The following is a 20,282-nucleotide window of genomic DNA, read 5'->3' on the forward strand; positions in this document are numbered from 1 at the left end:
TTATAAAATATTTGAATTTGTGGAGCTGTGTTTTAATTCTGTAATTGACTCACAGGGCACGCTATCAAAGCGTAGAACCTCCAGAGACTTGTTTTCTGCAAAGTATAATTCATATAATTATTATCTATTCTGTTATATTTGGGATGTTAGCTAGTGTTTGTTCTTTAGACAAAAATTTCCTCCTCTCCATAACAATACATTACATCAAAGAAAAGGATAAAGGATATTTCTGGGTCTTGTTAGCAGGAGCTTTCTTCAGTCCTGAAGGATTTGTAGACCTGTAGATGGGGGAACTGTATCAGTGATACAAAAGGGAAGCATTAGGAAAAAAAAAAAAAATATATATATATATATATGTATATATATACACACACACACATATATATATATTTATGTAAATGTGAATTGGCCTCTTTTTCTCTAAGCCCACATTTTCTTCTTACATAGTTCAGGTTTACTTTATTTTTTCCTTTCCAGCTGCTGACCCTGTATTGCTCGTGGTCGTGGAACATAGCATGTGTTTGTGACTTGTGCCTGTTATTTTTGTGCTTTCTAGTTGTGCATGCAGAGTGCAAAGTTTTCTTGCCCTTTCTTGGAAAATCCTGCTTGTCTGTGCCAAAGGGATAATCACAAAAGCACTTTTGAAATACTTGATGAGTTGATTTACTTCAAATTTAAAAAATATATAAATGTATACGTGTATGTACATGCATGTACACATACACACCTTTATACATATAGCCCATTTATACAAGCTCCACTTTGGAGTGCTCTATGTCACCCTGATGCCGAATACAGGGCCAGAGTCTGAGATCCTTCTGCGTGGTTTCTGTGTTTTGTTCATTTCTGTTTTAAGAACCTATCACAGAGAAATGCTTCCTAAAGTGTTTAGTTTATAAAACATTTGTATCTCTTGATGACCGGTTTTAATGAATTCCTAAGCTGGTTGCCTCTTATGTACCCACAGCAATGATGCTCCTGAGGACACGGGAACCCTGGAACTCTTAAACGCCCTCACGAAAGACCCTGGCTTTGGCACCCGCTGTATGGAAGGAAACCCCATCCCGTGAGTGTCACTTTAGCCATCAGCTGGCTTCTTGTGCTTGTCACCTGGTTTGATTTCTAATATGCTGCATTTATCAACTGCATGCTACATTGTGACCACCAGTATTTGCCCTTTGAATTATTATTATGTTTTAATTACAAAAAGCCAGTGTAGTAACCTAGCTAAATTATCTAGGAGCAAACGTTTGGAGAGTCTTCTAACACCATGCAAAGCACATCATTCCAGACATTTGTTTACTGATTTAGAACATTAATATTTAATTTAAATAGCACTTTAGACTTACTGATCAAATGCTTTTCCTTTCTTTCTCTCCCATTCCCTGTACTTAAGTGCTTCAGTAGGCTCTCATTATATATAATTTTCAGGTTTTGTTTATCAGCTTCTTTGCTTTTATAATCTGTAAAGATGACATATGAATTTTTATAAAAATGACACTTTCTTCTTTTCAAATTGTATATTTTTATTGTACTTTCCTTCAAAACCCCCTTTTCAAAAGTAGGCAGTGGGTAAATAAATTCAGTGAAGCATCCATATGACTCTTAAGTGTGTGTGGGGGAAGGGAGGTCACTAAATCACTGTGAGTAAAGATGGTGGAGAGATGAGGATCTTATGAGGCAGTGCTCAAGGCTAGTAGAGGTAGGTTACTGTTTCCAGGCTTAGGCAGAATCTCAGCTGAGGTCATGAAACAACAGTGATCTCTGAAAAATTATGGCAAGGTGGGAAGGTGCTGGAGAGTTGGAGAGGGGGGTAAACTTGACTTTCAAGTTTTAATGGGAAGATGGGTGACTCTGCACACCATAAAACAGTGAGCATGATAACCTGTTTATACAAGGTTCTAGAGACGATTTCTAAATGGGTAGCTACTGTGTGCTTGTTCGTTCTTAATTAGTATTGGATAGTTGCTAAATATTTGTTAGTACTTAGTAGTTAGTACGTGATGGGTGGTAAATCTTAGCAGCCAATATTGGTTCCCAAATAACCAGATGGCCAGGATAGAGAAGGACACAGATATGGCCTATCTGGATTTCATGGTGCCTTTGATTTTCCACACGAAGGTTGTATAGGAAAGATAGAAGCATGAGATGAGATGATAATATAGTTATCTGGATTCGTCGCTGGCCAGCTGAACCATATGAACTCATGGATTGATGCCAGCTTAGGAAGGCTCTGTAGGAGCCAGAACTGGGTTGAGAGCCAGCCCGTAGAGACAAAATAGGCCCAGCCCTGACATCAGAGGGTTCAAACAGCCCCACCTACAGTCTGCCAGAGGTGGTCGGAAGGGAGGGCCTTTATCCTGGCAACTCTTACTGAAATTCAGATTTTTAGGTTTTGCCAAAAAATGGTAGACATGAAAGAAATTTGACAGGAGCATGTCTCAGCAGTATTTAAATTTGTCCCAGCCAGTCCCCTTCTGAATGTTCAGAGTGTGAGCTTCAGGAGGGCAGCGTGTCTTTGTGTGACTTTTCCAGTCAGTTCAGGTGCTTTAAGGAGACAATTAGAGATCAATCTGGAAAACTGTTCATTTGAATTTTTAATACGTAAGAAAACAATAAGAAATAGTTTAAAAATATGTGTGTGTGTGTGTGTGTGTGTGTGTATATATTTTTTTTTTTTTTTGAGATAGAGTCTTGCTCTGTCGCCCAGACTGGAGTGCAGTGGCTCAATCCTGGCTCACTGCCACCTCTGCCTCCCAGGTCCAAGTGATTCTCCTGCCTCAGCCTCCTGAGTAGCTGGGATTACAAGCATGTGCCACCACACTGGCTAATTTTTCTAATTTTAGTAGAGATGGAGTTTCACCATGTTGGACAGGATGGTTTTGAACTCCTGACTTAAAATGATCCACCTGGCTTGGCCTCCCAAAGTTCTGGGATTACAGGCATGAGCCATCATGCCCGGCAATTATATTTAATAGTTAATAATAAGGAAATAATCGCTGTAGCTTTACTTTAAATTGTGGAATTCCGAAACTGGAAGGGAACTGGAAATGACTTGTTGAATCAAGTCATTTTAAACTTTTATTTTGCCAGTGGAAAAAATAAGCCCCCAAAAGAGCAGGGAACTTACTGATGTCCCACAGTAATTCACAGCTGGAGACAAGGTTAAAGGCTTTGTGTCTTATCTCCAGGGAAAATTTGTAGATAGCCTAGCTCTTTATGTGCCGAGCACTCTCACCCCAGGCATCCCCCAATTCTCCACTCATTTGAGAACGTAAATTGGATCTTGCCACTCTCTACTCATTTTTCAGCACATCGAGCATAAGATCCAGACTGTTTCCCAGGTCTCTGTCATCTGGCTCCTTTCCTCCTCGTTTATCATTACTCTTCTTCGTAGCTTATCCTACTCCAGCCGTGCTGTCTTCCTGTTATCCCTCAAAAATAGAAACGCATTTCTTCCTAGGGCCTTTGTTCCTGCACTTGCCATCGCTTTTGCTCATTATGTTCTTTTCGTGAAATCTTTGACCAGCTTGTTCTCCATCATTGTTTATGTTTTGACTGAAATGTCTTCTCTTCAGTAGGTCCATTCTCCCCAATCACTGTCTTTTTATTTTGCTTTATTTTGGGCCATCTAAGATTATCTTATTAGTTTATTTGTTGTTCGGCTCCTCCATGGCCATATACCTCCATGAAGGCAGGTATTGTCACCTTAGGCCCTCAAATATACTGGACAGCATCTGGCACATAGTAGATGCTCAACGAATATTTGTTGTGTGAGCAAATGGTTGGTTGATTGGACTGAACAGAGTTCAGTATGTAAACGTTTAGGGCCTCTTTGCATTCTATTTTACTTATGTATAAAATGATGATACATAATGATGATATAAATGATGTCACAGTGTACAAGGCTGTTGTGGGATCAGGCAATCAAATGAGATCATGCTTGTCTTTTCCAAATGGTGAGGGAGTAGATGCATGTTTGTGGTCATTATGGAATGATCCTGTGCTCCTGAGGCAACAGAAAGGCCAGGCCCTCTCGGGTAATCCTCCTCTTGCTGTCTTCCCTTTGCAGAGACATGCCCTGCCAGGCAGGGGAGGAAGAGTGGACCACTGCCCCAGTTCCCCAAACCATCAAGGACCTCTTCCAGAATGGGAACTGGACGATGCAGAATCCTTCACCTGCATGCCAGTGTAGCAGCGACAAAATCAAGAAGATGCTGCCCGTGTGTCCCCCAGGGGCAGGGGGGCTGCCTCCTCCGCAAGTACGTCACTTTCAGGGTGTGACTGGGCAGAAGGGGTAGAGGGTGGGCTGGTAGCTTCTGCTTGGAAGCAGGAATGAGTGAGATGCCATGTTGGGAGGGTCTGTCTTTTTTCTCTTTTTCTTTGAGGTGGAGTCTTGCTCTGTTGCCCAGGCTGGAGTGCAGTGGCATGATCTTGGCTCACTGCAACCTCCCCCTCCCAGGTTCGAGCGAGTCTCCTGCCTCAGCCTCCAAAGTAGCTGGGATTACAGGCACGCACCACCATGTCCGGCTGATTTTTGTGTTTTTAGTAGAGATGGGGTTTCACCATGTTGGCTAGGCTGATCTGGAACTCCTGACCTCAGGTGATCCACCCGCCTCGGCCTCCCAAAGTGCTGGGATTACGGGTGAGAGCCACCTGTTTACCCCTGATTACAGGTGAGAGCCCAGCCCTGTTTCAGTCTTTAACTTGCTTCTTGTCATAGGAAAAAGCATGTGAGTTTTGAGGGGAGAGGGTTTGGACCACACTGTGCCCATGCCTCTCCCACAGCAGTGAAGTCACAGGACAGACTGTGACAGGCCTGGCTTCCAATCTTGGCTCTGCAACAAATGAGTTGGTAGCCTTTGACAGGCCACTTTAACTCCCTGGACCTGTTTCTTCACCTCTGAATTAGGGAGGCTGGATCAGAAAACTCCTGTGGATCTTGTCAACTCTGGCATTCTTGGAGACTCTGTTTGGGAAGGAGTCCTGAGACTTTTTTTTTTTTTGAGAATTTCAGGAAGAGGAGTGCTTATGATAGTTCTCTGCTGCTTTTATCAGCATCCAAATTGCAGGGTGAGGACAGGCAATTCTAAATGAGTACAAGAACTAAAATAAGTCTTGGTTACCACTCTTTAAAATAATAGCTAGGCCAGGTGCAGGGTGGCTCACACCTGTAATCTCAGTATTTTGGGATGCTGAGGCGGACGAATCACCTGAGGTCAGGAGTTCGAACCAGCTTGGCCAATGTGGCGAAACCCTGTCTCTACTAAAAATACAGAAATTAGCCAGACATGGAGGCATGTGCCTGTAATCCCAGTTACTTGGGCGGCTGAGGCAGGAGAATTGCTTGAACCTGGGAGGTGGAGGTTGCAGTGAGCCAAAATCGTGCCACTGCACTCCAGCCTGGGCAACACAGTGAGACTCCGTCTCAAAAAATAAAATGAATAAAATAACAGCTAATCTAGTCATCGGTATAACTCCGATGAACAAAAGATTTATTAGGCATAGGGAATGATGATGCTTCCTAAAAATCTCTTGACTACAAAGAATTTCATTTCAATGTTTATTGTTAGATGTTCAGAATAAATTCTTGGGAAAGACCTTGGCTTGGTGTAAGTGAATTACCAGTGCCGAGGAGGAGGGTGAACCAAGTCTCGGTGCTGGTTGACTGAGGGCAGTGTCTGGGGCCTGTAGTCAGGTTTCTGGTCGCACTGTGGACATGGTCACTGTTGTCCTTGATTTGTTTTCTGTTTCAATTCTTGTCTATAAAGACCCGTATGCTTGGTTTTCATGTGATGACAGAGAAAACAAAACACTGCAGATATCCTTCAGGACCTGACGGGAAGAAACATTTCGGATTATCTGGTGAAGACGTATGTGCAGATCATAGCCAAAAGGTGACTTTTTACTAAACTTGTCCCCTGCCTTATTATTACTAATTAGAGGAATTAAAGACCTACAAATAACAGACTGGAACAGTGGAGGAAGTGCCAGATTATGGCCTGATTCCATCTATCGGAAGTTTAGGATATTATCCCAAACTAGAAAAGATGATGAGAGGGACTGTGAACATTCAGTTGTCAGCTTCAAGGCTAAGGCAACCTGGTCTAGAATGAAAATAGAAATGGATTCAAAGTCAAATTCTGCCACTTAGTAGCAACTTGACCAGGTAACTGGTTATCCTTTTAAAGCCTTAGTTTATCTAAATTGTGATATTAATGTTGCTCTTGTAAGTTTGTTATGAGGACTAAATTAAATGATGTACATAAAGTGCCTTGGGTACTCTCTGATAGGGGACTCCATGATAATTTGTGGTCTCATGGAGGGAGCCCTGGGAAGGTTTAGGAACCTGCCTTGGCTGTGGAGCCTTGGGAGAGCCGTCTAGCTTCCCGGGACGTGGCAGCCTAGTGTTAAATGCTTAGCTCAGCAAATGTTTGTTCTGGTTTCCTTCCCATCAACTTGGTCAGTTGGGGTCTTTCACTTAGGAGTTTCTCAGTGCCTTTAAGTGGCACGGGCATGCTGGAATGATAGTGACCATGAGTTTCCAAGAAAGAAGCATAACTTCTCCGTATGTCATCCACAATTGAAATATTATTGTTAATTGAAAAAGCTTCTAGGCCGGGCACAGTGGCTCACGCCTGTAATCCTAGCACTCTGGGAGGCCAAGGCGGGTGAATCACTTGAGGTCAGGAGTTCAAGACCAGCCTGGCCAACATGGGGAAACTCCGTCTCTACTAAAAATACAAAATAAGCTGGGCGTGGTGGCACGTGCCTGTAATCCCAGCTACTTGGGACCCTGAGGCAGGAGAATTGCTTGAACCCGGGAGGCGGAGGTTGCAGTCAGCTGAGGTCGCGCCATTGCACTCCAGCCGGGGCAACAAGAGCGAAACCGTCTCCAGAAAAAAAAAAAAAAAAAAAAAAAAAGAAAGAAAAAGCTTCTAGTTCACTTACATCTTGGTTTATAAGGTGGTTTGTAAATTGGTTTAACCCAAGGCCTGATTCTCATATAGGTAATAGGGTACTTATGATGGAGAGAAGGCTGGATGAGGCCTGAGCACAGGCTTCTTTTCTCTGGCACAACCCTACAAGGCCAGCCTGATTCTAGGATTATTTCTGTCCCTTCCTTATATCCTCAGGTGGGTATTTACTCCTTTTGCATCATCAGGAATAGGCTCAGTGCTTTCTTTGAACTGATTTTTTGTTTCTTTGTCTCTGCAGCTTAAAGAACAAGATCTGGGTGAATGAGTTTAGGTAAGTTGCTGTCTTTCTGGCACCTTTAGCTCAGGAGGAGGATGGTGGTGTAGGTGTCTTGGATTGAAGAAAGCTTTGGAGATTGTTTGTCACTCACACACTCAACGGGTGCCACCTCACCGTAAGGAGGACAGAAGCCCTGTGAACGTGTGGAGCACACAGGGGCACAGACAGATTTAGATTAGGTCTGCTTTATAGAGCTTCTGCCTAGAGCATCGTAGCTCAGTGCCTAGTGGCCCCTCCAGAGGCCTCTGAAATATCTGATGTACTGATTTCCTTGAGGAGAATCAGAAATCTCCTGTGGGTGTCCAGGGAGTTCAAGTAAGTAGTGTTGTGAGGGGAATACCTACGTGTACTTTCCCCCCAAACCAGATTCTCAAGGCTTCTTAAGGACTCAAGGACAATTTCTAGGCATGTAGCAAGGGACTAAGAAGATCTTAGAGGAAATAAGAAGCACCAAAACCATCTCTTTGCACTGTATTTCAACCCATTTTTCCATCTGGGTTTTGAAGGAACAGGTGGGACTGGGGATGGAAGAATTCTAGAGGCCAGTTTGTCCATCATGAAAAATGAGATAGCTGATGTGGCTACCTCAGGGGGCCCGAAGGCTCCTTGTTACCGATTTCCACCTTTTCTGTCTGCCTTTTCCCCAAGGGCCAGGACCCTTGGATCTCTGGGCAGAGCAGACGCAGGCCCCTATAATAGCCCTCAGGCTAGAAAGGAGCCGGGACCTGTGTATAAGGCCAGTGTAGCCTACTGTGGACAGTGCAGGGTTCCCACTCTCCCAACTTCCCATCTGCTTGCCTCCAGACCCACGTTCACGCCCGAGTCACTGGGTCGGAGGAGCATCTGTGAGATGAAACACCATTCTTTCCTCGATGTCTCAGCTATCTAACTGTGTGTGTAATCAGGCCAGGTCCTCCCTGCTGGGCAGAAACCATGGGAGTTAAGAGATTGCCAACATTTATTAGAGGAAGCTGACGTGTAACTTCTCTGAGGCAAAATTTAGCCCTCCTTTGAATAGGAATTTGACTCAGTGAACCTTGTACACACTCGCACTGAGTCTGCTGCTGAGTGGTATGTGCACCCCACTGTCTGGGTTTTAATGTCAGGCTGTTCTTTTAGGTATGGCGGGTTTTCCCTGGGTGTCAGTAATACTCAAGCACTTCCTCCGAGTCAAGAAGTTAATGATGCCATCAAACAAATGAAGAAACACCTAAAGCTGGCCAAGGTACAATATCTATCATGAAACGTATCAGAAAAATGGACGTGTAGCTGCTGGGATGTAGGAGTAGTTGGCAGGTTAAATGGATCACCTGGCAGCTCATTGTTCTGAATATGTTGGCATACAGAGCCGTCTTTGGCATTTAGTGATTTGAGGCAGACAAAACTGAATTACTTAGTTGTACATTTAAAAGTGTAGGTCAAAAACAAATCCAGAGGCCAGGTGCCATGGCTCATGCCTGTAATCCTAGCACTTTGGGAGGCGGAAGTGAGTGGATCACTTGAGGTCAGGAGTTCGAGACCAGCCTGGCCAACATGGTGAAACCCCGTATCTACTGAAAATACACACACACACACACACACACAAAATAGCTGGGCTATTGGTGGCATACACCTGTAATCCCAGCTACTTGGGAGGCTGAGGCAGGAGAATCGCTTGAACCCTGTAGGCAGAGATTGCAGTGAGCTGAGATCGCACCATTGCACTCCAGCCTGGGCAACAAGAGCAAAACTCCGTCTCAAAAAATATTTTCTAAAAATTCAGAGATTTAAAAGCTCTCAGCGGCCAGGTGTGGTGGCGTATGCCTGTAATTCCAGCACTTTGGGAGGCCGAGGTGAGCGGATCACAAGGTCAGGAGTTTGAGACCAGCCTAGCCAACATGGTGAAACCCTGTCTCTACTTAAAAAAAATACAAAAATTAGCTGGGCATGGTGGTGTGCGACTATAATCCCAGCTACTCGGGAGGCTGAGGTGGGAGAATTGCTTGAACCCGGGAGGTGGAGGTTGCAGTGAGCCGAGATGGTGCCACTGTGCTCCAGCCTGGGTGACAGGGCAAGACTCCGTCTCAAAAAAAGGTCTCAGAACAACCAGTTTTACAAATTTGGCCAGTTGGTGAATAAACTGGGTTTCCAACATACTTTGCCAAAACAATCACTGACTAAATAGGAAATGAATCCTTTTCTTTTTGAAGCTGGCAGGCTGGTCTGCAAGACCTGATAAGTACTCACTTCATTTCTCTCTGTCTCAAGTTTCCCATTTTTAAGTGAGAATTAAGGGGCTCCAATAAAATGGACCCTAGGATTGTGAACAGCAGTGATAGTCCTAGAATCCACAGCTCTGCTTTTGAGTGATGGACCCATGTATCTGGCACATCTGCAGGCGGAGCATGGTTCTGGCTCTTCAGATGATGCCGGTGGAGCACTTGGAGGAGTCCTCACCCCACCGTGATAACCAGACATTAAAATCTTGGGGCTTTGCATCCCCGGATTTCTTTGTGATTCCTTCTAGACTGGTGGCATCGTGGCAGCATCACTGTTGTAGATTTCTGGTCACTTGGTTCTCAGGAGCCATTGATTTAATGGCTTCACATTTAATTTCAGTGAACAAGGTAGTAGTGGCATTGAGCTTCACAGGGCCGTCCTGTTGTCCGCAGGTTTCAGGTTGACTGTTGCCCCTTATCTATGTGAACAGTCACAACTGAGGCAGGTTTCTGTTGTTTACAGGACAGTTCTGCAGATCGATTTCTCAACAGCTTGGGAAGGTTTATGACAGGACTGGACACCAAAAATAATGTCAAGGTAAACCACGGTCTTTGTTCTAGTAGCTTTTTGATGAACGATGATCCTTATGTTTCCTGGAGCACTTTCAACTCACGGTAAAGTTGGCAGGGGCATTCACAACAGAAAAGAGCAAACTGTTAGCTTTACCAGCGAGGCAGTACGGTATAGTGTAGTGATTCAGAGAATTTGCTTTGCCACCAGACATACCAGGTAACCTTGACTAAGTCACTTAACCTATCTAAGCCTCAGTTCCCTCATCTGTGAAATGGAGACAATAATCATGGCTATCTCTAAACTGTTGTGAGAATTCAATGAGTTAAAGGTACAAGGTCCTCCCCACAGCGCCTACCCACATAGTCAGTGATCACTGTATCCTGTACACTATAATTACTTCTCCATGTTCTCTGATCATAGTGTTTTGCTTTGGTACGTGACTAGAATTTCTTTCTGAGGTTTATGTGCATGGTTGGTGTGTGTGCACCTGCCTGCAGGAGCAGGGTTTGGGGGCATTACCTTGTACCTGGTATGTTTTCTTTCAGGTGTGGTTCAATAACAAGGGCTGGCATGCAATCAGCTCTTTCCTGAATGTCATCAACAATGCCATTCTCCGGGCCAACCTGCAAAAGGGAGAGAACCCTAGCCATTATGGAATTACTGCTTTCAATCATCCCCTGAATCTCACCAAACAGCAGCTCTCAGAGGTGGCTCTGTAAGTGTAGCTGTGTCTGAATGGATGGAGTGGGGCAAGGAGAGGGTCATGGAGGAGGGCAGAAAAATATGAAGCTCATCGTAGGGGAACAGCTGCAGAGACCATTACATTATGATAAATCTGGGTTGATCCAGGCTCTGGGCAGAAGTGATAAGTTTATGAATTGGCTGGTTGGGCTGAACTGCAGAAGAGAAAATGATACTGATATGTAAAAATCGTGACATTTAGTGAATTCATATAAAGTGAGTTCAAAAATTGTTAAGTAAATTATAATTTAATTATAAGTGTTTAATCTGTTTGATTTGTTTAAAAACCACTGTTTTAAACTTGGTGGAATATGTTTTTATTAGCTTGTATCTTTAATTCCTAAGTTAAGCTCTGTGTGTGTGTGTGTGTGTGTGTGTGTGTGTGTGTGTGTGTGTGAGAGAGAGAGAGAGAGAGAGAGAGAGAGAGAGAAAGAGAGAGAGAAGTTTAAAGCCAGGATGAGCTAGTTTAAAGTATGCAGGCATTGGAGTCATACAGATCTGGGTTTGAATCTGGTCTCTAAACTTTATAGATGTATGATACTAACTGAGGCAATTCATGTAAATTGCCAAGCCCAGCACTCAGCACAGAGTTGATATTTAGCACACATTAGATGCCTTTCCTGTATATGGAGCATGGCAGTTCCTGTTTCTGCTTAACTCCTACAGGATACTAATATAGGACACTAGGATCTTTATACCAAGACCCTGTGTAATGGGCTTATAAGACCATTCTTCTTATAAGAATCTGATAAAATTTGTGTATGTGTTAAATCAATAGGCTACATACTGTTATTTTCAAGTTGATTTACAGCCAGAAAAAATTAATTTATTTGAGTAGTTGCACAGTAATATTTCTACTCTCATTTAGTTTTCAAGCCCCACTAGTCCTTTGTGTGTGAAAATTTACAACTTACTACTCTTACAAGGTCACGAACAGTGGACCAAAGTGAATACCATTAACCACTCTGACTTCCTTCATTAGTTTTATTGTGGCAGTGGTATCACAATTTGACCTCAGTAGTATCAGTTTGGCATTTACATTGTCATATTTTTTGACTTAAAAATAATCATCTTAACCCTGAATAAAATGTGTCTGGTGAACAGATGTTTTTCCTTGGGCTGTGCCTCAGATATCTATGTGTGTCTGTGTGTCCGTGTGTCCGTGTCCTCGCTGATTGAGCCCCAGTTGCATCAAAGACCCCTCAGATTTTCACACCCTTTTTCTTTCCAGGATGACCACATCAGTGGATGTCCTTGTGTCCATCTGCGTCATCTTTGCGATGTCCTTCGTCCCAGCCAGCTTTGTCGTATTCCTGATCCAGGAGCGGGTCAGCAAAGCAAAACACCTGCAGTTCATCAGTGGAGTGAAGCCAGTCATCTACTGGCTCTCTAATTTTGTCTGGGATATGGTAAGGACACAGGCCTGCTGTATCTTTGTAATGTCTGTCAGGGCCATGGATTGATAGGGATAAGAAAGAAAGAGCCCTGGCTATCATCAGGAAATGTTCCAGCTACTCTAAAGATATATGAAAAAGGAAAAGCCAGAGGCAGGTGATCACTTTCATGACACCAAACACAGCATTGGGTACCAGAGTTCATGTCACACCAGAGGGAAAAATCTGTACACAATGATGAAAATTAATACCACTGCTGCAAGAATCAGAGAGATGCAAGTCAAAACTCCAAGTCAATGCCTCTAATTTTTCTGATGGGTTTTAACCTCCAGAGTCAGAATGTTCTTTGCCTTACTAGGAAAGCCATCTGTCATTTGAAAACTCTATACATTTTATCAGCAGCTTATCCATCCATTGCAAATATGTTTTTGTGCCAGCTACAATATATTGCTTCTACGTGGACCAATATTGGGGACTTGAAGGAATTCTAAAGTTCTAATTGTTGTAAAGTACAGTTGAAATATATCTTCCTGTAACTTCCATTAACTATAAGCTACACAGAGCAAATGTAATTCTTCTCCCACTGAACAAGTCCCTGAATATTTAAAAACAACTCTCATACTCTCATTTAACCTGAGTATTCCCCAGATAAGATGATACATGAGAATATACCTTGTAACCTCCAAAGCACTGTACAAATGTGAGCAGTGATGGTGGAGATGATGATGAGGTCTTTGCTGTTCATACCAAGGCTCTTAGACTTTGTCACTCTTCTGATCCGATTGTCCTTGTATGGCCATGCTCTATATTGTTAATGTCCCGTTTCAAAAGCAAAGCCAAGAATTAACCTCGTGTTCAGGCTGTGGTCTGAATGGTTATGAGCCTAGAGGGAGTTAATCTTTAGCCCACACTTCTATTCCTACAGCACAAAGACTTTGCATTTTGGAAGGAGCACTGTCTTACTGGCAACTTAGTGGTAAACCAAAAACCTCCATTTCACACAAATGATTGTGAAATTCGGGTCTCCTTCATTCTATACAAATTCATTTTTTTTGAACCTAAACTTTATATTTATCCATATTAAATTACATGTGTTTTATTTTTGTTTTAGCTTGATTCAGTAATTACTCCAGTCAGTAAACACAGACTGAATGCTATGTGTCTGACTTATGCCAGGCATAGGTGATTCAGAGATGAAAGGTCAAGTCCCTGAACCCATCTCTTATCTTCCTGGGTATTATCTGTAGCTCCTGAAATTTGCTAGAAGCATGTCTTCATCTAAGTTGTTGATAAACACATCAAGTAGCACAGGACTGAGGCAGAGTCCTGTAGTCAGAAGCTGCAGTTCTTCTAGCAGCTAACAAGCCCACTATCACTTCCCTGCCTGTGCTTTGCTCTGCCAGCTATGAATTCTCATAATTGTCCTATCGTCAAGTCTTTATTTCTGCATTTTACTGCTTGATACACTGTCAGGACAGACTTTAAAATTATTCTCAGTGCGATGAAACAATTCTGACATTCATGTTATGAGCAGTTACCTCATAAATAGATTACATGTGAGATTGAACTTGGGCAGACTGTAATATAGCATTAATGATGAAACAGACACAATCATCTTCGGGAAGAAGAATGGAAGCTTATTTGCTGCCTGTGAAATTGAAATTACTCTGACTGGGAATCCATCGTTCAGTTTACTGAGCGTGACACCTTGGCTTGGCTGTTGGAAAGACAGAAAGGGCATGTAGTTTATAAAATCAGCCAAGGGGAAAATGCTTGTCCAAGTGTATTGTCCAGTATTTTGATTAATAGTTTATGTGGCTTCATTAATTCAGAGTTACTTTCCAATATGTTTATCTGCCCTTTCTTGTCTAATGATGGTGAAGACTTGTGTGATGCATTGTGTATTTGATTTAGGGGTAAACTGTATGTCTTTATTTTCACTTTTAGTGCAATTACGTTGTCCCTGCCACACTGGTCATTATCATCTTCATCTGCTTCCAGCAGAAGTCCTATGTGTCCTCCACCAACCTGCCTGTGCTAGCGCTTCTACTTTTGCTGTATGGGTAAGTCACCTCTGAGTGAGGGAACTGCACAGTGGATAAGGCATTTGGTGCCCAGTGTCAGAAGGAGGACAGGGGACTTACCTTTTTGTGTCTCACCAGGTGGTCAATCACACCTCTCATGTACCCAGCCTCCTTCGTGTTCAAGATCCCCAGCACAGCCTATGTGGTGCTCACCAGCGTGAACCTCTTCATCGGCATCAATGGCAGCGTGGCCACCTTTGTGTTGGAGCTCTTCACCGACAATGTGAGTCATGCAGAGAGAACACTCCTGCTGGGATGAGCATCTCTGGGAGCCAGAGGACAGTGTTTAATTGTGATCTTATTCTACTTGTCAGTGGCATTGACGCTGCTGACTGCCTTGTCCTTTCTTCAGAGTCTGTCTTCCCTGAGAAGGCAAAGCACCTTTCTTTCTTGCTGTGCTGTACATTTTGCTGGTCAAGCCTTTCAGTTTCTTTTGACAGTTTTTTTTTTCTTTCTTTTTTCAGTGTTGCTTTTACCAAGAGTAGCTCCTCTGCCTTCCACTTTGCACATGAGATCTGGGCGACGCCATTCAATCCCAAGACTTTTACCATCACCCTTCTTGGTGTTTTTATTGTCATCTCTAAGATCTATGCCTTTAGCCTTGTTCATAACCTTGAACTCTAATCTCACATTCTCACTTGCCTAGTGGATTGCTCCATTTAGATAGTATATAGATACTCCAAACTGGACATGTCCTAGTTTTCTTCGCCCCTGGAACATAATGCTTTTCTTACCATCCCTGTCACACTCAGTGGCACTACCATCCACTCGGTTGCCCAAGCTGGCTCTTAGAGTTATCCTAGATGCTTGCTTTGCTGTTGCAGATTTCCCACATTTGACTGGTTGTGTTGTCAGTTCTTCCAGGTATGGACCTCTAAAATAAGGCTTCCTCTCCATTCCGGTTGGCATTGCCTTTGTCCAAACACAGCACACAAGGCCTTTTACAGATGCACAACTCTTCCTGTCCGTACCCACCACACCCTTTCCCCAGCTGTAAGCTTCAGATGAGTTGTCCCCAACAACCATGCTCCTGTAAGCCTGGTTTGAAATGCCCTTCTTCTGTCACAGGGTCCAGTAGTACATCTCTTACCCTTCAAGATTTAGCTTAAATGTGAAGCTTTCCTTACCTGCTGGGAGGTGTTCTCTCTTTTCTCTGTGCTCTCAGAGTCCTCAGTCCATGCCTCCAGTACAGTGCACATCCACTTACATGGTAATTTCCTGTTTACATACTTTCCCTACTCGGAGTGGAGTCTGTTTCTTACTAACTTTTGCCTCTCCCATGCCCTAGCACAGTGCATCCAGCATATAGCCCCTTACTCAGTTGCTAGATATTTGGCCACTGTTGTCTTTTGGGGTCATACGTTCTGATGTATTTGAGAAGAATTTCTAAAATTCTGACAAAAAATCCTGAAACTCAAATATTGACCCAGACATGAGCAATTTGCTTTTAAAATGCTAAGGGATTTTTAATGGATTTGCTTCTGATTAAATATAGGCTGTTTCTAAGCTTTATTCATGATTTCTCCACACTCAGACCATTTCTCCAGATTTTCTAAAGAAGAGAATTTTATTGCTACATATCATCCACTATGCCTGCTGCTATTTCATTGGTATCTGAATTAAAAGGTCCAGTTTGTCCCTAGAGAATCAAATTTTTCTTCACTCCCATATTTCAGAATTTGATACATTTTTAGGATAAACCATGAATGACTTCCATTTCTTCTCCCTCACCCTCCCTTCCCTCCCTTTTCTTTTTATTTTAGAAGCTGAATAATATCAATGATATCCTGAAGTCTGTGTTCTTGATCTTCCCACATTTTTGCCTGGGACGAGGGCTCATTGACATGGTGAAAAACCAGGCAATGGCTGATGCCCTGGAAAGGTTTGGTGAGTGAAGCAGTGGTTGTAGGATGCTTTAATGGGGATGGCACTCTGCATAGGCCTTGGTACCCTGGACTTTGTTTTGGAAAGAAGCAGGTGACTAAGCACTGGATGTTCCCCCACCCCCATGCCCAGTGATAGGGCTCATGCCAACACAGCTGGTTGTGGCATGGGTTTTGTGACACAATCATTTGTCTGTGTCTCCAATAGCATTGAGAAAAGTGAAAGGGCAGTTTTGAAGGTAAGGAAAATAGTGGCATTTGCTTGGATCCATTGGCTCATGCCACTGACTGGGTTGGTCAGAGGCCCTGGAAAAGTCAAACCACAGCTTTGAGAATTAGAAGGTCAGGGAATCAGAAGGAAAGATGCTAACTTTGGATCTATTAGGCGAATCATGTGTCTGCAGATGAGGTCATATATTATCTTTTACACAGTCTATAAAATGATAATGTATTACATCTTTTTCTACGTTTAGAATGGTTAAAAATATTTCTCCCGTAGCCATATGATTATTATTCATCCACTAGCTAATATAGTCAAATGGGCCATACTATTTAGTGGTCATAGAAGAGGGGCTTTTTCCAACTTGGGGTACAAAGGAGATATATAAGAAATGTAAGGAATATTTACATGGAACTAGATTTAATGGAATCTAGTGATTAAATTGATTCATTAGGATATATGCTCCTGAAAGGAGCATCTGCTTAAAGTGCTAATATTTCTTATTACTAAAACTTAGAATTTCTTAAAAATACTGTAAAAATTACTTGGGTTGTTTGCCTTTTTAAAAGGATTTTTGGCATGTTTCATTAAAAAAATACTAGATATCTTCGGTGAAGTCACAAATCTAATACACATTAGCTCTGAAATTCTGATTGCTACTGGGCCATAAAAAGTTTTCCCATATCAGACTTGGAAAGTGATCACTCGCTTGTTACTTTTTTTTTCCTCTTTGTCATGGGTGATAGCCATTGGTGTTTATTGGAAGATTGGTGAATTTTTAGGAACATAGACCCAAATTTGAGGAAGGGCCATGGATTTTGATCCCTCCATTCTGACTGGATCTCTGCATTATGTCTACTAGGGGAGAACCGCTTTGTGTCACCATTATCTTGGGACTTGGTGGGACGAAACCTCTTCGCCATGGCTGTGGAAGGGGTGGTGTTCTTCCTCATTACTGTTCTGATCCAGTACAGATTCTTCATCAGGCCCAGGTGAGCTTTGTCTTAGAACCCATGGAGCACGTGGCTGAGGGTCACAGGGGAAGCGCACAGGGAAACACTCACCAATGGGGGTTGGATTGAACCGAACTCAAAATATGTGATAAAACTGATTTTCCTGGCGCGGGCATCCCACAGCCCCTCCCTGCCCATCCTGGAAACTGTGGCGAGTGGGTTTTATGATACTCCGTTAGAGACTGAATCTTTGTCCTGAAAAATAGTTTGAAAGGTTCAGTTGTCTTATTTTTCCCCCCAAGACCTGTAAATGCAAAGCTCCCTCCTCTGAATGATGAAGATGAAGATGTGAGGCGGGAAAGACAGAGAATTCTTGATGGTGGAGGCCAGAATGACATCTTAGAAATCAAGGAGTTGACGAAGGTGAGAGTGTAAAGGTTACAATAGCTCACCTTCAGTTTTTTTCAGCTTTATGTGCTGTAACCCTGCAGTTTGCTGACTTGCTTAATAAAAGGGCATATGTTCCCAAAATGTACATCTGTACCAAGGTTCTGTTGGTTTTATTTTAAAAACACCATGGAGACTTCTTAAAGAATTCTTACTGAGAATACTTTTGTAATATGAATTCCCGTTCTTGAATATATTGGTTTTATATGCTTACATTTATGTGTTAGTTGTTAAAACATACTAGTATTGTATATCTAGTCAAAACTGAGGTAGGGAGAATAAATGGTTGATTTTGAGTTTCATAGTCCAAAAAGCTGCTATATTGCCAGTGCCCAAGAGGGTCTATATCAGCTCTCCAGATGCCAGCATCTCCAAATTTTACTTTTTTGTAATCTGTATAGTATTTGCAATATTTTTATTACAAATTTCTACTCTGTGGAATTTAATTTTTAAAATACCTGCAACACATATATATGTTGAATAAATGAAAAATTATGTAGATATTAATGAACAATATGGTTCTAAAAAGACAGGTTAAAAAGTTTAAGTTCACTTTTATTTTGAGCTTCAGAATCATTCAGAAGCCAGTTGCGACAAACACAGACCTAGGCTCTTAGCACATCAGATATGCCTATGGCTTAGGCTTATTGACAAGTCTTATGTTGTGGTGTATGTGGTTTATACTCCTGCTTTCCACAGTTGCTTGGGAGAGCTGTGAGTCACTGAGGCTCATGAATGTTTACATTTTGTTTGTTGCAGATATATAGAAGGAAGCGGAAGCCTGCTGTTGACAGGATTTGTGTGGGCATTCCTCCTGGTGAGGTAAAGACACTCTGTCTGTATTGTGTTTGTCCCTATTAATTCAGACTGTCTCTACCCAGTCAAGCGACAATGCTTGAGACGGGGTAAAAGCGGATTTTAAAGCCTTCTCTATTTATGCCAGGATGGAGCAATTAGTCATCGAGAAGAAAGGGACCCTGTATGTCAAGAGAATGATTTTAGAGAATCCAATGCAATTTAAGAAAAAGCATGGGGCTGGGCGCGTGATTCCTGCCTGTAATCCCAGCACTTTGGGAGGCCGAGGCGAGGAGATCACGAGGTCAGGAGATTGAGACCATCCTGGCCAACATGGTGAAACCCTGTCTCCACTAAAAATACAAAAATTAGCCAGGCATAGTAGTGTGTGCCTGTAGTGCCAGCTACTCAGGAGGCAGAGGCAGGAGAATAGCTTGAACCTGGGAGGGGGAGGTTGCAGTGAGCCGAGATTGCGCCGCTGCAGTCCAGCCTGGTAACAGAGTGAGACTCCGTCTCAACAACAACAAAAACAGAAAAAGCACGCACATCTAAAACATGCTTTTGTGAAATATTTCAGGTGGTGATGACATTCAAATTGATTTTTAAAAATAGATTTTCTCCTTTCTGGTTTCTGTTTGTGTTCTTTTATGCCCTTTTGCCAGAGTAGGTGGTGCAATTTGGATAGCTGGCTTTCATTACCGTTTTTCACACATTAACTTTGGCCTCAACCTGACAACTCAAATAATATTTATAAATACAGCCATACTTAAAATAGTCCCGTTATGAAATACATATTTAAATATCTATACGATGTCTTAAAACCAAGAAAATATTTGATTATTTGCTGATATTTCAGAATGAAGGTTTGAGGTGGTTACCTGTTAGGGGGCATTTATATTCATGTTTTTAGAGTTTGCTTATACAACTTAATCTTTCTTTTTCAGTGCTTTGGGCTCCTGGGAGTTAATGGGGCTGGAAAATCATCAACTTTCAAGATGTTAACAGGAGATACCACTGTTACCAGAGGAGATGCTTTCCTTAACAAAAATAGGTGAGAAAAGAAGTGGCCTGTATTTTGCTGCAAAGACTTTGTTTTTAGTTTATTTAAAGAAATAGATTGTTATTTTTGATTACAGTGTTACTTTTAGAGTTCATAAAAATGTTGAAATGTAGTAAAGGGTAAAGAAGCACATAAAATCATCCACAATTTCAATATCTAGAGATAATCACAATTTACATTTTCTTTTCAGTCTCATTCTCTTCTTTTAACAGTTTTATTCAGGTATAACTTACATACCATATAATTTACTTGTTTTTTTAAGAGTACAATTCAGTGATTTTTGGTAAATTGAGAGTTTCGCAACCATCACCACAATCCAGTTTTAGAACTTTTCCATCACCCCAAATCTATCTTATATACACATATAAATGTGCCACAAAATTGAGATCATACTGTATATAGAGTTTAAAATTAGCTTTTATTGTTAATGAGTGTATTATGAATATTTCCCAATGGGTTACATTTCCTAAGATACAGAATTTTACATTGCTACATAAAATTTCCCTATGTACATGTACCTATAATTTATTTAATAAATTCCTTATAAATATTGGACACATTAGTTTCCATTTTTCACTATGTAAACATGTCCCTGTATACATCTTTTATTATTTCCTCAGGAACAATTCCTACAAAGTAAATTGCCCTCTCTAAAGAGCATACAAATTGACAGAGA

The 20,282-nt window shown here is 42.0% G+C and overlaps 2 protein-coding genes across 4 annotated transcripts in view; one reads left to right on the forward strand and one right to left on the reverse strand.

Moving 5' to 3' along the window:
* ABCA1 (ATP binding cassette subfamily A member 1) overlaps positions 1–20,282 on the forward strand; it is a 147,660-nt gene that overhangs the window by 118,101 nt on the left and 9,277 nt on the right. For all 3 annotated transcript variants that reach the window (XM_050761840.1, XM_050761838.1, XM_050761839.1), the window contains exons 30-44: positions 968–1,066; positions 4,073–4,262; positions 5,803–5,897; positions 7,219–7,251; positions 8,377–8,482; positions 9,979–10,053; positions 10,575–10,744; positions 12,002–12,179; positions 14,112–14,227; positions 14,327–14,471; positions 16,012–16,135; positions 17,214–17,343; positions 17,607–17,727; positions 18,511–18,573; positions 19,491–19,597. In XM_050761840.1, coding sequence (XP_050617797.1) covers positions 968–1,066; positions 4,073–4,262; positions 5,803–5,897; positions 7,219–7,251; positions 8,377–8,482; positions 9,979–10,053; positions 10,575–10,744; positions 12,002–12,179; positions 14,112–14,227; positions 14,327–14,471; positions 16,012–16,135; positions 17,214–17,343; positions 17,607–17,727; positions 18,511–18,573; positions 19,491–19,597 — 1,752 coding nt within the window. The remainder of the gene's footprint in view (positions 1–967; positions 1,067–4,072; positions 4,263–5,802; positions 5,898–7,218; positions 7,252–8,376; positions 8,483–9,978; positions 10,054–10,574; positions 10,745–12,001; positions 12,180–14,111; positions 14,228–14,326; positions 14,472–16,011; positions 16,136–17,213; positions 17,344–17,606; positions 17,728–18,510; positions 18,574–19,490; positions 19,598–20,282) is intronic.
* Positions 5,486–20,282, reverse strand: part of NIPSNAP3B (nipsnap homolog 3B) — a 43,329-nt gene continuing 28,532 nt past the window's right edge. The window contains exon 8 of the transcript XR_007719907.1: positions 5,486–5,835. The gene's annotated coding sequence lies outside the window, so the exon portion shown is untranslated. The remainder of the gene's footprint in view (positions 5,836–20,282) is intronic.

This window comes from Macaca thibetana, chromosome 15, assembly GCF_024542745.1.
Source record: "Macaca thibetana thibetana isolate TM-01 chromosome 15, ASM2454274v1, whole genome shotgun sequence".
Taxonomy (NCBI): domain Eukaryota; kingdom Metazoa; phylum Chordata; class Mammalia; order Primates; family Cercopithecidae; genus Macaca; species Macaca thibetana.